Raw genomic sequence first — 16,601 nt, forward strand, 5'->3', positions numbered from 1 at the left:
ACAGCTCATTTTTAACATTAATTTCTAGACCTTTTCTACAGGGCCTACTTATTCATCCATACCTTTGCATCTTGCTTTTCACTTAACAATATGCCATGAAGATTATTTCCTAAAACTAAACTTTATTATACGTTTTTATAACTGCCCTTGATCCATCAAGGTGACATAACTGCTTATTTTTTTTCTCAGTGTTTGGCATAATAGCTGTTTGTAATTTTTGCCATAATAGATGATGTTTCAGAGGGCATCTTGACACACTTAGCTTTTCACTGTTATTAAATACCATTTTTTATGAAATGATAATACATGGTCAAAGGTTAAAAACAACCTTTATGGTTCCCAATTCTTGGATCAGCTTCTTTCTTTTGGAGCCCAGTCCAATAATTTTGTGAAACTTTGCCTACAATCTTTAAAAAAAAAAAATGCTTCCCCTTTCTTATTCTCTAAACTTGGGGTCTTTCAGCACAACAAAACCAGTAAGTTTCTCATCTACATGACCAAAGCCAGGTCTAAAGTTGGAGACTTTATGATGAAGAAAATAATAGGCAAAGAGAAAGTGATGTTCTTGCCATCTGTTGCATCTTATTATTTTTGCTGGTCCCAAGCTGGTTTTTTAAAATTAATTTGTTTCCTTTCCTTCTGTTTTCCATAAGCTAGCAAAATCTTGAGATCCAGTCAAAGAGATATTCATAGAGTTCTCTAAAATCTTGAATTATTAACCTTACACACCAGAAACATGGGGCTGTTCCCTTGAATATATATGAGTGTTTCAGTCCTTTCTGTTGCAATAAAGGTTGTGACACCTTCATGCATTAGATGTCTGCAACAGGATCTCTTCCTTTTTTAAAGGATATATATTTTCTCTATTAAACCATTGCTTTGGCCCCCAGTATTCTGTCTATGCTGTTTCATTTTGTTTTCTTTATTTTGAGGGTGAAGAACTAACTATTTTGCCTTTTTCTATTCTGCAGGACAGATTGCCCCTCCTAGTCATTTGATTCGAGTGGAAGGGAACAGCCATGCCCAATATGTAGAAGACCCCATCACAGGAAGACAGAGTGTGCTGGTACCTTATGAGCCACCCCAGGTAAAAAGATAAGGACTGTGCTGGGTTGGGAGAGGATTCATTTCAGTGATAGAGGATGTTTCCAGAATCTAATTCTGTCTTAGTCCTTGTTTTCAAATATGCAACTTTTTTGTCTCTCTTCTCTCCCTCTTGTCTACACATCATTTCTCTATCTTCTTCAAAACTCCTAAATTTGCCCTCGCTGGTGTGGTTCAGTGGATTGAGTGCTGGCCTATGAATCAAAAGGTCACCAGTTCAATTCCCAGTCAGGGCACATTCCTAGGTTGTGGGCCAGGCTCCCAGCTGGGGGTGTGGGAGAGGCAACCAGTTGTGACGTATCTCTCACACATTGATGTTTCTCTCTTTCCCTCTCTTCCCCTCTCTCTAAAAAACAAATAACAAACAAACAAAAAACCCCCACTGTGTTCCCATTTGAAAGGCTGAACCCTTAAGAGCAACCTTATCTTATCCAGAGAACTGAAGTGGAAGTAAACGTGTCCCAGTACTGGATGGGTGACGGATCTCTTAGTCAAAGTTTGAATGAACAGGTGGCAGACTAGAAAAGCAGTGCACTGGCATAGGGAGAACAGAGTCTTTGTTGCTGGTTTGCTGTGTGAACCTTTACTACGACTCCTCCTCTCTGGACTTCAGTTGTGCTCTATCCATAATTGCACTAGAAGATTTAATGCTGTGGACCGTTGAAGCTCCAGAGTGTTTTTTTATGGAAGTGTATCTTCAAATCTATGTTATGCTGTTTTATCCACCTAGGGAAAATATTCATGGAGCATTGTTGCTATTTTTGGTAATGTTTTCAGTTCTACCTTTACAGTGATATGCATATATGGTGTGAACACTGTTTAAATTGGGTGATACATATCAGCTTGCAAATGAATTGGGTCAAAGATGATACTTTTAAAAGGCAATGTTGCAAATATTAACTTTCAGCTTCCCAAGAGGTGAGCAACTACAATGTGTTTTAGAGATTGTGTTCCTAGAAAAAAAAATCACTTCTCAGAAGTAGAGTTATGTATTTAAATAGAGGAAGAACTGAAAAGGAAGAACGTTAGGTTGAATTATTGTTAACACAGACTCTTTTCCCGTGTTCAGGTTGGCACTGAATTCACAACAGTCTTGTACAATTTCATGTGTAACAGCAGTTGTGTTGGAGGGATGAACCGCCGTCCAATTTTAATCATTGTTACTCTGGAAACCAGAGAGTAAGTGGCATATGCAGAATTGTCGTTCTGCAGAAACCATGGGAAGAGGGCAAAGTGAAATTGTGTTTGCTTTATCATTACTTTTGCATGTATAGCAGAGAGCTACCCTTGATTTTATCCTTTGTGCTTTAAATCCTTGCTGCAAATACTTACATAAAAGATCTAAGAAAGTGGAGACAAAACAGGGTGGGTAAACATAGAAGGAGGGAAAAAAGAGGGAAGGCATGCAAGTCGCTTCATACCTGAATTCTTGACATTTAACTGGCATAGTTTCTGATTAGACAGTGTTTGTTTTCATGTGGCCTCCAAGGCATTTAACAGCTTCTTTGAGTAAGTCTGGGCTGCCTAAGGGGGTTTTATCCAGAGACATCCACTGGCTTAATTCGAGTTTCCTTCAAAATATGTAGCTAAATACAGCTGTTCAGCTAATGGCTTGGAGGATCTTGGCAGAACAAGTGGAATGTTATTTACTAATATTGCTTGTGGCATGTAAGCACTTTTGTGTGCTGCCAAGTGCTTTGGGGTGCATCCTCCAAGCAGCCATGACTGAACTGGTGGCGGTGACGGACTGGTGATGACCAGCAGTGGAAATGGAAGAACTTCAGGGGACTTCTGAAATTCTTTTCATTTGACCCTGTCCTGTCCTCTTCTCTCCTTCCTAGTGGGCAAGTCCTGGGCCGCCGCTGCTTTGAGGCCCGGATCTGTGCTTGCCCAGGGAGAGACCGGAAGGCGGATGAAGACAGCATCAGAAAGCAGCAGGTCTCGGACAGCACAAAGAACGGTGATGGTACGAAGCGCCGTAAGTAGCTGTAGTGGCCAATGGAGTAGAGTTAAGTCTACATCCAGATATAGGGGCCAGGGCATGGTATTTGAGAAGCTTTGGTATAGGACCAAAGGACTCTAGAAGCAAGTGTGACGTGAGGGCCAGGGCAGTGGGAATGGCTCTCACATGGATGGAGGTGTTCAGATGGACTTGAAATGTGCATTACAGTTTGACCAAAAAACAAAAAAACAAAAAAAAAACAAACAAAAACAAACAAAAAAACACCCAAACAAACAAACAGGCGTTGTCAGGATTTCTTAGTCCAGCAACTCTCAAAATGAGACTCCCAGATCAATAACATCAGCTTCATCTGACAACTGGAGAGAAATGCAAATTTTTACTTTCAAGACTTGCTAAATCAGAAATTCTGGGTTTGAGGCCCAGCAATCTGTGTTTAGTAAGCCTTCCATGTGACTGTAATGCCAGCTAAAGTTTGAGATTCAATATCTTAGTCTATTGATACCACTTCATCTTCTGTTACGGGGCACAAGGGCTGAAAATACATCTGCCAACCTCATGAGTCTGTGGGGACATTGAGATGTAAGAACACATTTTGTAGAGCACGGTCTGGAGATTATACAGTTCTGGGTTTCACTGAGTCTTGACTTTGAGACCTCAGTTATCCTACCAATAGTGAGGCTAATAATCTGGGTCAGTTGTTTTCAAACTTGTTTTGTCAAGCAGACAAGCTTTTTCAGAAATGGAGTATTTCAAGGAACCCGCAATGAAAAATGGAAGAAAGCAGAGGGGCTCTAGTTGAAGGGAACAGGAGCTGGGGGTGGTCTCTGGCCCCTGCTCTACTTGCAGTCACCCGCAGGCACCACCACCCCCACCCCGCCAAGGCCCAGCCCTCAGATAACAAAGGGTGAAAACCACTGATCCACACAGGCCCCTGACTATGGAGATTGTTTCTAGAAGGTGTCTTGCATAAGTCTGATATCACTACAACAAATATTGTAAAGCATGCCATACCGTAACTTATTTCATGAAAGACTTTTAATTTTATTACTAATTTGTGTCCAGAAGAAATAGAAATTATACTGTATTTTACAGGAGAACCATGGAATGTTATGGTATGTAGTCATTGTCAAATTCTATCTGTTCATTATGATTTGTGCTTCCTATTAGGCTCTTTCTCTCTCTGATTATTCCTCAAAAGTTCATATATGAATACCTTACATGTGCATAGGATATGAATTATATAAATTAATTTTAAATATAATACGATGATATAAAGAACATAAATATAATTATATTTCCACCCTAATTTTGCTCTTGAGGCTGCCTGGTGGCCTACTTCCTATAATGTTTCCTTAGTACCTCAGCTGCCTTACAAAATAATGAATATCAGTAAGAATGGATTATCTGAACTTTGGGGAAAGGATCATCTCTATACCCTGGATCCTGGATGTAGTTTCTAGTTTTGGAAGCCACAGGGGTGTATGAGCTTAACTTACTGAAGAAAAAACTGAGGTTCTGGAAAGTGAGCCTGCTTGTCAGAAGTTATGTAATGCATATACTATCCTGGAGAGGATGAAAGCACAGGGCTGAATGCATTGGCAAGACAACCTCTACAACATGCATTTACCACCTTGGAAGATAAATGACCTGAAAAATACAGCACAGAACCAATTTATCTTCCTTTCTTTAACAGCTGTTCACAGACACAGGCCAGTAAGACACAGGGATTCCTGCAGCAAGATTTAAGCCACAGGCCATTTCCTAGCATCCCAAAATTCTTCCTTTCATTTGTTCTGCCTCAGTTATCCCCCACTTCGTTATTGTTAGGTTTGTATTTAATGTAAATGCAATCATCACCAATTAAATGGGTGCTCAGAACTAGAAAATCTAATCACGCAGATATGGCTGGTGATGTTGTCTGTTTAGGAAATGTATTATTGCTTCTGAAATGATCCCAGGATGAAACTTGCACTTTTCCTCCACCAGCTTTTCGTCAGAACACACATGGCATCCAGATGACATCCATCAAGAAACGAAGATCCCCAGATGATGAACTGTTATACTTACCAGTGAGTCTCCCTTGGGCATTCATGATTGCTTCATTTTCACCTTCTTTTTCTTACTCTGTGGTCATTTTCTGATTATTGTGACAGTGCAAATGGGGTAATGGGGGTTAGTGAGATAAGACAGAGAAATCAGGAAATAATCCCTTCACTCGATAGTCTTGAAATATATTAATAGTATGAGCTCCTCTGCTCACCCTGTCAAAGCTACTCTCCTAATAGAATTTTTCTTACTCAAATATTTAAAATTAATTTGCACTTCATTATTTAAGCATGATAAGATTATCCTAGACAAAATGGCCAAACCAATTTAGGACTAAAATTTTGTCAGAAGGAGTTCACAAAGCCAATCATACAACATTTATAGAGAATTGACTGTGATTTCTTTTACAGAGTGCTATAAAGAAAGACAAGCAAGGCAGAATCCCCAGTTATATGTGAAAGGCCAGAAGACTTAGCCCAATCGTTGTGCAAGAGCATTGTTCATTCCAAGAAGGAACATTAGTCCTCTCAAGATCCCTAGGGTACCTGTTTTAGTCTGTGGCTGCAGTTTGTTGAAATCTTATTCCCTTAGGTATTTTGCAGCTAGAGTGGCAGCAAAGTTTTGGTAACCAGTATATAGCCCTTGATGCTGTCTAACCTGACATGAGACACAGACAATCATGGCCAGATTTGACTGCGAGCTGCCACCCTGGGATTGAAGCTAAAGCAACTCAACAGGTTTGGGTGTGCCATACCTGTTCTCCACCTTCTTTGTGTCCTGACCATCAGGGAGGTAGACTGGTTGCTGGTAGAACAATCAGGCAGTGAGATAGTTAAGATTCTCAGTGTCATGTTTCTCAGGCTACATATAGAACATGACCTGTAAACTTTAAGTTAAACATTATCCTGACATACTAAATACAGTCATCCCTCCCCTCACCCACAGATACTAAAATCCTATGATTCTCAAGTCCTTTATGTGAAATGGCATAGAACAATGCATAGAGTCTGCCCTCCACATCCAGGGATTCCCAACCACGGATCAAAAATACTGTTTTCCATCACATGTTGGTTGAATCCATGCATGAGAAACCCAGGGATATGGAGGGCCAGCTGCACATTTATTGAAATAAAAGCTTGGGTGTAAGCTGACTTACTTAATTCAAACCCATGTTGTTCGAGTGTCAACTGTAATACCAAAAAACTAGTATGTTTTTAGCTTCTGACATAGGAATCACTGGAAAAGCTCTTTTTAAATGAAATTTCAGTTTGTACTAGTGAAGGGAGGTAACCTGTAGTCAGTTACATCTTATGTTTAGTGAAAAATTAGTCAAACCATATGATTTCACTTACATGTGAAATCTAAAAAATAAAATAAATGAATGCACAAAACAGAAATAGACTCATAAATACAGAGAACAAATTGATGGTCACCAGATTGGGGGAAGGGGTGAGGATGATGGATGATAAAGGTGAAAGATTAAAAAGTGCAATTTTCCAGTTATAAGAACAGTCATGAGGATATAAAGTGCAGTGTGGGGAATATTACAATAACTATGTATGGTGTCAGAAGGGTACAAGACTAATCAGGGTGATTACTTAGGAAGTTATATAAATGTCTAATCACTCAGTTGTATACCTGAAACTAATATACTGTTGTATATCAACTATAATTGAAAAATAAATTTTTAAAAAATAATTAGTCACATCTAAGTGTGTGAAGAAAAAGAAACTCTTAATATAACGTGAATATGATTGGTATTCATTGAGTAGCAATTATACTAGACCTCAAGCATTTAGAGATCAGAGAGTTTGCCTTCTAGTGAGGACACAACTAGGTATAATGTTATGAAATAATCGTGTCAGCAGAGCTAAGCATGGCATTGTGGGAGCACATAGGAGGGACTGAAGACTCAGCCTACAAGAGTGAGATCAGGAAAAGCTTCTCAGTGAAGGTGACCCCAGAGCTGGATGCGTAGGAGTTAATACAGCAAAAGGCAGAGGAAATCCTTTTGAATTCCGACAAATTCTGGCGGTCATATCATGGGTGGGGACTGGGATGAGGCAAGCGAAGTGCCTAGGGTGCAACATTTAAATAGGCACACACTCATTCCCAATGAGCCCAACGTACCCTGGTGGCATCTCTCTAGTCCTGGCGCTGGTCATACTTTTTAAAGCTTTTAAGAGGCTGTCTTAAAGAGAGAAACACATTTTACCCCAGCTGAAAATTTCTGCCCTTCCAGAGGTAGTTACAGGTAATTTTCATTATTTGTGATAGTTATGCTTTAAAAAGTCTCTGCAAACACTGTACTAGCAAATACTGGGCCATTCATTGCTCCTAGGGGAAATACAGGATTAGGTTTCTATGAGCCTCTGGTCAAAGCACTTTCAGCAACTGATCAATATATGACCTTGTTTTATGCATGTTTCTGTTTAAAGGCATCTTATTTAATATATGCTGTTGACTCGTTAACATTGAACTCACAACAAATAGCACTATATTCATGCCCAAATGAAACTTATCTAACCTGTATTTACTTCATAAGGCACATACATCGCAGCCTTCTTAATGCTCAAAAAACTAGACAGTACTTCAGCACACACTCAGGACCACTTTAAATAGCAAATTCACCACCAAAAACCAAAAAAAAAAAAAAAAAAAGTGGAAAATGTGGCACTAAATAGCAGAAAGGATGCATGTTCACAGCACAAGCACTGGAAAAAAAAGGTAGAGCCTTGTCAAGTTCAACCTCAGCTGGAACATGCATGGGAAGCTCAAATTTTTGTCACTCTGCTCATATCTGCAAATGACCACCAAGTGCTGCGGGATATTGATTGTCGTGTTACAAATAAATGTTCACAAGTAGCAGAATTCACCAACACAAAGCTTGTGAAAAATGAGGATTGGCCGTCCCGAGAGTTCTAGAGATCTTCATTTTTCCTTCTCTCCTTCTGCCTATTTACCTAGGTGAGGGGCCGTGAGACATATGAAATGCTGTTGAAGATCAAAGAATCCCTGGAGCTCATGCAGTACCTTCCTCAGCACACGATTGAAACATACAGGCAGCAGCAGCAACAGCAGCACCAGCATTTACTTCAGAAACAGTGAGTGTGTCCATGTGTCATTTTGGGAGGCATTAGTAAGAGTAATGTCACATTGGGGTGATTGGTGGGTGATGCAGAAGATGAGGTTGGGAGACAGCAGGAAATAATAGGTTCAGATGAGCTAATGTGGGGCACCTTTTTCAGTTTCAAGATTCTTCGGTGTTTATTATCATAATCTTTCCTTTCAGAAGTTCCGCCTGTATTCTGAAATTGAATCCAAATTATTTCAGCTGAATTACAAAGAGACTCACACTAACAGAGTTCTCATCTCTCTACCCCAATTCATACACATCTATCAATATAAGAATGTTGAGTACGTAGTTCTATTCAAGTAATAATGTGTATATTTCAAAACTTGTAATTTTCCCTCATACCAATGGGTTATCTTGTACGTTTCCTGGAATATACACAAACAACATATGGGAAAAACCATTATAGAGTATGGATAATGTATATGTTTTACCAGTAAGTGACTTCCTTGAGTGCTGTGTTGGGAATGATTCTGAGACCCAGTGCATGTTCCTTGGGGAAATGTCTGCATGCAGAAGAGCAAAGAAGCATCATATTGCCATATATTAGCACCCCTGTTCTAGGTTGTCTTCCAGCAATACATTTTTGCTTAAATTGGGCCAGGTTTTGGAACCATATAATACATACAACCTTTATATATTATTTTTTACCTTGACTCTTGGATCTTGGATGATATTAACTGTTTTATGACTAACCAGAAGGGAAATTGATGAGTCAGGACTCTACTTATACTTAGCCCTCTGTGGTTAAGAAAAATCACTTTTTAGCTTAATTAAAATACAATGTCTGGGCTGAAAATATTGCCAGAGTTTCTGTAGTATGTGTAAAGTGTATACATTTTGGGGCCTACTTGAGTAATTAAAACATTTGACTTTACTCTTCAGGCAAAAAATAAATGAAACCAAAACAGCCTTGCCTAAGGCAAAGATTATATAGTAGAAATGTAAACAAACAACACATAAATTTCTCTCATATATTATTAGCTACTATAGAAAGAGCTATGGAGAGTATAATAAAGAGGGCTCATTGTACTTTTTTTAATGAACATAAATGCAGTTGAGGATGTTGGCCTGCATCTCATAGGCAGGCTACATCCTTTAAGCCTTGTTGGCTACGGGGCGTGTGGTGGGCAGAGGAGGGATGGAAAAGATGTGCTGTTTTAAAGGACTTCAGGCTCTTGAATGTTTAAGAACCTTTGTACCTGGAAGGGATCTCACCATTTACTTTTAGCATGAAAGTTTTGCAAATCATAATTTTAAGGTTTTAAGTAAGGCTGCGTCTTAAGGTTAATCACGAGATTTCTTGGGAATATTCCAAACCAGAATTTGAACTCAAAGCTGCAGACAAAATTCTCATTGCCAATTCCTTATATTTTTTTAGGATATCAGATGAAAATATTTGTTGATATACTCAAGTGAACAATTGATTTAGTTCTTACAAAATCATACAACAGGGATGAAAGAAACAGACCTGTAATACCACTTGCAAACCCAGGGGGGATAAGAGCCTTCCCCAATATGTGCATGTTATGGTATTAAGAAACTCTCCCAAATTGCCTCCCGTTCATTCTGGAAATGTTTGGGTCCACCAAAATGACCTCAGAAGAATGGCACAGTAGCATATCATGCTGATCTAGTTGCTCTGTAGTCCTCTTTTTGATCTTCTTTCTAGTCACCAGGAAAAGTACTGTCAGGCCAAATCAATACCTATTAAATAGTATGGTTTAAAAAGTCTGACCTCTAGCTTAGGGTTGGCAATTTTTTTCTATAACACACCAATAGTAAATACCGTAGGCTCTGTGGTCCATATACTCTCGCAGCTGTCCCGGCCTGCCCTTGGAGCACAGAAGCCACAATAGCCGATATGGAAACAAATGAGAGTGGCTGTTGCAGCAAAGCTCTACTTTACGGTCACTGAAACTTAAAATTTATATTCTATATATAAACATTAGTACTATATATAAAGTTTTCACATCATGAAATATTCTTCTTCTTTGAATTTTCTCACCCTTTAAAAATGTAAACTACATTCCTTACCAATGGGCCAGTTTTGGCCCATTCACTTTATTTTGCAGGTCTTATTCCAGATAAATGAGTGGCTCTTTCTTCATTGTTTCTTAAGGCTCAGAATTTTTAATAGGAATATTTGGATGCTAATATGTGTGGTCTAAAGTGGAGAGATACTAGAGATTTCTTTTGTCCCAGAAGGTTAGGCATGCCCTTCTAGACTCAAGAAGTGGTTAATGATGCAACCCCATTATCATCTAAGACTGGAATAATTGACTTGATTCATATAACAAACTAGCAATGAAAATATGTTAAGTGAAAGCATTAAGGATAGACATGAGAAAGATGGAGTCCTGCCTTCCCATAGGTTTACAATTTAGTGATGAATTCATTCATAGCTAGAACACCTTTTGAATTTTAAGAAAGCTCTGGAAATTTATTCTCAGCATCATGTAAATTGGGACAATTTTAAACAGCTTCTGTAGATCATACAATAAGGGGAATAGCTTGGTGTCATAGTTCTATAGGCTTTACAAGCCAGGAGGATCTACCTCGGTCAGTGGAGGACATGTGCTATTTGTGTTTGTTTACATGGCATACATGAGAATACATTGCCTGGTATCTGCAAATGATCAGTGATCCAGTGTTTATTATCTGACTGGCTGGCATTATTTAGAGAGAGATTATTTTCTAATTATTATTCCATAAAGCAATCTATTTCACCAAAGAAGAAAATGTATCTTAAAATTGTGTTATTTTAAAAAGCCCAAAAGATTTGAGAGATATATTGTCACTTTTTTGCATGTGTAACTACTTATATATGGTGAAGAATGACTAGCCTCATAATTACCTGGGGTGTTCATTTAAAGTATCATTGCATGATTTTGAGTTGCTATCTCAGTCTTATAAAATCTAACTTTGCATGTAATAACTTTCTATGGAAATCTAACAGACTGTAAGATTAAATCTTTGCAAAATATAGACATTTAGTCTAATTTTGCCTCTGTTATATTATAAATACATGGCTCTCCAATGATTGATATGCATCTATATAAATTCTCCGGTTGCTGTATTCTTCAGCTGAGTTTTTTCCAGCTCTTTTATTTCATGCATATCTCCCAGAGAGAGCATGAAAAACTAGACAAAGAAAAAGAGAAATTAAGTGCCCTGGCAATCATATGAAAAGAATAAATCAGCTTGGAAATGCCTACAATAGCCTATGATTTTCCTTCCAAAAATATAGTGCCAAGTTTATGCTGGTAAGGAATCAATTCTGTGCTTTTCTTTATAGTAGAGGGAAAATTAGTGGGAAGGGAATACACTTTCTACAAGGTGGGAATACCATATTTTCAGTTTAATTACTTCTATTAGATACTCACTACGTGTGTTCTCTCTGCTTGATTTTCATTTGTGCATGGTTACCCTTTTTCAAAAATTCCTGCCCAGTTACCTTCATGATCATAGGCTTTATGAAGGATTAAATTTACACTGAGTTTTTGTGAATCAAACTGTTACAGGTATAAATGGATTTTTCACCATTTATAAATAAGTATGATTTTAGTTGATTTGCTCACAGTGGAATAAACACAGACATTATATTTATAGAGGCCAGAATCCAATGGGAGAACAAACTGGACACATTTTGAACTAAATACCTTACCTTCATGTTTTCAAGGGACATTAACTCTTAAGATAGCTTTACAGGAATCGGTTGACACCGTTTTAGCAATCTATTGTTTTTGTGTGTTTTAGACCAATACTATTTTTTTTCATTTTTCCTGTATTTCATTTTCATTGGCTTCCATTCTGATCTCAGGACACCATCACTTAAAATTTTGCTTGGACTAACTCTTGATTTCCCATGAAAAATTACAGTATTTTTGAGCTTCTACAGGATGGACTCATTTTAATTTTAATATGACTGCGTGATCTGCTGGGGAGCCCTTAGTGTTTTCTTTCCCTTTATGATCACTCAATGGTTGTGGCTCGTTAGTAATACAGGTCAGAGAATATTAGTGCAGAGCAGGATCTTCAAGACTGTAGTTCTAATGCCCTGGGGCCCCAATAAACTACACCTGTGATTTTTATGGCCCGTTCATAGTAAAGCTAAGATGAGAATCAGATTTGGAAGATACAGCTCTTTGCAATGTTCCGGTCTGCTTCATTAGTTAATAAAGTTGTAATAATAAGAGAAAAGCAAGCAACTATTTCCATTTTTCTGTCTCTGTATCAGTCAGTTGATACTCATCTGTGGTTTCAATGTAAAATCTGATCCCTTTAAGCTAATTTGGATATGATTTTCTTCAAAAATGTTGATAATTTTTTCCTCAGATTCATGTATCTGAGGATGAAGCAGACAATATTTTCAGGATCATCAATGTAGGAGAAGGTAGAGGACACAAATCTCAATGCTAGATGTGATTAACATCATATTTCTAAGTTTTATTTAAAAATAATCCATATTTCCAGAACATTTGTTTAAAATTGCCAGTTTCATAGATTAAAAACAAGACGAGTATGGCAATTCCATGTGGTTCAACCTTATAGAACTGCACGAGTTTTTTACAGTGTACTCAGTGTTACTCTCTAAGCTTCGGTGCTGTGTTAGGAAGTTGTCAGGGCAGAGATTCATTAGCTCTGAACTAGTAATGAGGATAAAAACTCAGATTAATTAAATGCAGATAGATCAGATCACTTTTCTAAACTCTCATATCTCACTGCAGAAATTATCTCAATTCTAGGTCTCAAAGTTTGAACCCCTATGGTCCATACACTCCTATCATAACTAAAATCTTATTTCTGTGTGCTGTCTCATTCAGGCCTTACTCCATAAGAAGCCCCAAATGTAATATACAAACAAGCAGTAAAAGCTATAGTCCTTTAGTTGACAGTAAATAACTTCTTTACTACTGTGTTCTGGAATATTTTTTTAAGATGATCCCAGCTCTTGCTGGTGAGATGGTTTACTGAATCCCAGCCCTAACCAAGTAAAAATAGCTTTGTTCCTTTGCAAGCAATAGCCTAATGTGATTTAAAAGCCAGTTGGGAAACAATTTCCAAACAGTTTATGGAATTGCATAACCTTTAGAAAAATAAAGGGATTTGTTCCTGGCCTCTTTGTGGCATAATTGATTTCTTAATTATGTAAAAGTTGCTTTCATGTATTTGATATGTGCATTTATAGGCCAAGTTTGTGACTAAAGGATTAAGATATTTATCCATTTCAATCTGGGCACATACAAATGCTCATTAATAGTCCTTTACAAATGCATGATGATGCAGCCCCTCAGCCTGATAAGATCATATTTCTTCATATTTCATAGTTAGGCTAGGCAGGAACAGTAATGAGGCATCTTAATTGGGCAGATGACATTTTTCAAAAGATTAATTCTTGTCTCTGCATTCCCTTTTTCAAATAATCAAGTCCAATATGCCAAGCATTGTGCTGAGCACCTTGACCTACTTTGTCTCAGTAGTTCTCACCTGGATCACTGTGGAGCTTGTTAAAAATATATATACATGACCCCCAACCTGGTCTCAGAAGGGAGCTAGGAAAATGCATTTAAAAAAAAAATTATAGGTGATTCAGATCATTCTGATTAATTACCACCACCTTACCTAATTTTTTCTTCATAAAAATCTTGAGAAATCATCTCTGCATAATTTTAAAAGAGAATAAAGAAGAAGGAGCAAAAATAGCTTTATGGGCATTCTTTTCTATCCTATGATCATGAACGTAGGAGGATGTGTTTCTGTATTCAGTTGATTTGAATATATGAAGTCCTAAGCTTTCATCTTTTGTTTTCTCTGGTTCCTCTCTGCAGTCTCCTTTCAGCCTGCTTCAGGAATGAGCTTGTGGAGCCCAGGAGAGAGACTCCAAAACAATCTGACGTCTTCTTTAGACATTCCAACCCCCCAAACCGATCAGTGTACCCGTAAAGCCCCTTATTTGTATTTTGTGTGTGTTTGTTGTGCTTCTGTGTGTTTGTGTGTGTGTTCATGTGTGTATCCAGCCCTTGTAAGCAGGACTTGAAGACTCTGGCTCAGAGACACAACTGCTCAAAGTCACTAGTGAAAAAACCTTTGAAGGGACTCAAAACTTTGCAAAGAAGGACATTTTCTTCAGATTCTGTATCCTTAGATCTAGCATTGACCAGTCAGGAACATCTGTGTTTATGAGTTTTTGTGTTGTTCCTTTGGAGGAAGGAGCTTTGGTTGGGAAGGGGCGTTAAGATGTTTATTAGAACCCTTTTCTGTTACATTCTGTTGTGTTTCTAAAACTCATAAAGAAGCTTTTGAGCTGGTCTCAAACTTAAGATGTCTTTTTAAGAAAAGGAGAAAAAAGTTGTTATTGTCTGTGTATAAGTAAATTATAGGTGACTGAGAGATTCATTCAGGCCCTTTTAATGCTGGTCATGCAGTAACATTGCAAGTAGTAAACTAAGGTGTCAGGTGTACTGCTGGGCAGAGAGGTGAAAATTACTGTAAGTAGCTAGTGTAGGAGATGTTCTTTCATTCTTTTTAAGAACTTGCATTATTAGTATCCTCTCCTGATATGTAGGTAGAAAGTTCACTAATGGCCATGTCCAACCCCACCCTTGCCACTGTATGTCAGGATCTATGACAATCTTCCTTGCTCATGGAAACCCTGGAGACTTACCGCCCAAAACTGTCGTTTAGATACGAAGGCAGGTAAACCTATTTTGTTATTTTAATAGGAGGGTAAAACCACTCCAGTAATGTTGTTCTAGGCAGTTATATAACACTCTTCAATTCCCAAAATGGAGTTCCAAGTCCTGTCACCAAATCTATGATTAATGCGTTTGATTGGTACTCCTATTCCTCTGTTCTACTGTAACACTAGCCGTATTGCTGACATTGCTCAAACTCCTTTGTCCAGGAGCCCGGTGTTTTGTTTATGAGATGTCCAAGCAGACACATGTTGAAATCAACACTCTTGGCCTAAAAATTAAATTTAGACAGAGTTGATAGTTTTCTCCCTCCCTCCCTCCCTCCCTCCCTTCATTCCTTCCTTCCCTTCCTCCCTCCCTTCCTCCCTCCCTTCCTCCCTCCCTTCCTACCCTCCCTCCACTCCCCTTTCCTCTCTTCCCCTCCTTTCCCTTTTATTTCTTTCCTTCCTTCCTATATTTTGTTTAAAGAATTTAGAGAATCTATTTCTTTCTATTTTAAAAACATATTTTAAAGTAATGTAAAGACTTAAACAGTTTAGGAACCTCCTTTCTCCCTCATCTCCCCACACCATGTCACCAGCTCTTGACTCTGTGTCACCAAAAAAATGATTTCTTGTTATTGAGGATGTTGCTTTATGGATGTGTGATTTTAATTTTCAATAAACTTTTGCATCTTGGTTTATCTTGCAGTTTTTTTCTTTTCTGCCTCTCTTGTTTTTTAAAAAATTCTTTAAATACTAGAATATTTTTGTTTAAGTTCAAGTACCTATACCTACCATGCGTAAGTCTAAAGAAAAAGAATAATAGAAAAGTTACTTTTGTTCTGTTTACACTCTATCAGTATTTCCTGTTTTTATTTAAGATTTTCTGTATCAAGATCATCAGTCCTAAAACTAAATTGCAATGCCTACCCTAGCTTGAAAATATACTTCAGTGCTGTGTATTTAATTTCATCGTAAGGAACCATGCATTATAGTATCGGGTTGGCCAAAAAGCCCATTTAGTTTTTTCTGTAAAATAAAAGATGCATTTTTCATTTTCACCAGTAACTTTATTTATTTGGGTATATTTAGTATGTCAGCTATCTTCTGCATGGTATAACATTGATTGTTCTCAATTAATGTCTCCATTTCATTGCTGTCAACTTCAACTGATCTACCAGACTGTGGAGCATCACCCCATGAGAAATCTCCAGCATGAAACTTTGCAAACCACTTATGACACATTTGATCTGTCACAGCACCTTCCCATACACTACACACATTTTTTTTCTCATTTTGGTTGCATTTTTACCTTTCTTGAAAAAATAAAGCATAATATGCTGAAAATGTTGCTTATTTTCTTCCATCTTCAATATTAAAATGCTACACAAAAATTCACCAATTTTGGTAAGTTTATTTTTAAATACATGCTGATATGACAGCTGTTACAAGACACACACATTTTTTTCAAATGATGTTAAGGACAGCTAAGCGCTGCTGGAGTCATCTAATGGGAAAAAAAACAAATGAACTTTTGGCCAACCCATTATCATTTGTTCACATCTTTGAACAAGTCTTGAGTTACATCTTAAGTTGTTAAGTTTACCAAAAGGCATTTGAATCACATCCAAAATTATTAAATAGTTTGATTTCTGTGACATAGGCATTAGAAAACT

The 16,601-nt window shown here is 37.7% G+C and overlaps 1 protein-coding gene across 4 annotated transcripts in view; it reads left to right on the top strand.

Moving 5' to 3' along the window:
* The window catches only part of TP63 (tumor protein p63), a 219,811-nt gene that overhangs the window by 191,008 nt on the left and 12,202 nt on the right, over window positions 1-16,601 (top strand). For 2 of the 4 annotated variants that reach the window (XM_054585117.1, XM_054585116.1), the window contains exons 6-11: window positions 972-1,087; window positions 2,174-2,283; window positions 2,946-3,082; window positions 5,054-5,136; window positions 8,081-8,217; window positions 14,078-14,845. In XM_054585117.1, the coding sequence (XP_054441092.1) occupies window positions 972-1,087; window positions 2,174-2,283; window positions 2,946-3,082; window positions 5,054-5,136; window positions 8,081-8,217; window positions 14,078-14,192 (698 nt within the window). In that variant the 3' untranslated portion in view covers window positions 14,193-14,845. Of the gene's footprint in view, window positions 1-971; window positions 1,088-2,173; window positions 2,284-2,945; window positions 3,083-5,053; window positions 5,137-8,080; window positions 8,218-14,077; window positions 14,846-16,601 lie in introns of those variants that run through there. The other 2 variants (XM_054585118.1, XM_054585119.1) reach the window with 2 other exon arrangements.

The sequence above is a fragment of the Pteronotus mesoamericanus genome, unplaced genomic scaffold (assembly GCF_021234165.1).
Source record: "Pteronotus mesoamericanus isolate MK-2021 breed Mesoamerican mustached bat unplaced genomic scaffold, CSHL_Meso_final contig_82, whole genome shotgun sequence".
Taxonomy (NCBI): Eukaryota; Metazoa; Chordata; class Mammalia; order Chiroptera; family Mormoopidae; genus Pteronotus; species Pteronotus mesoamericanus.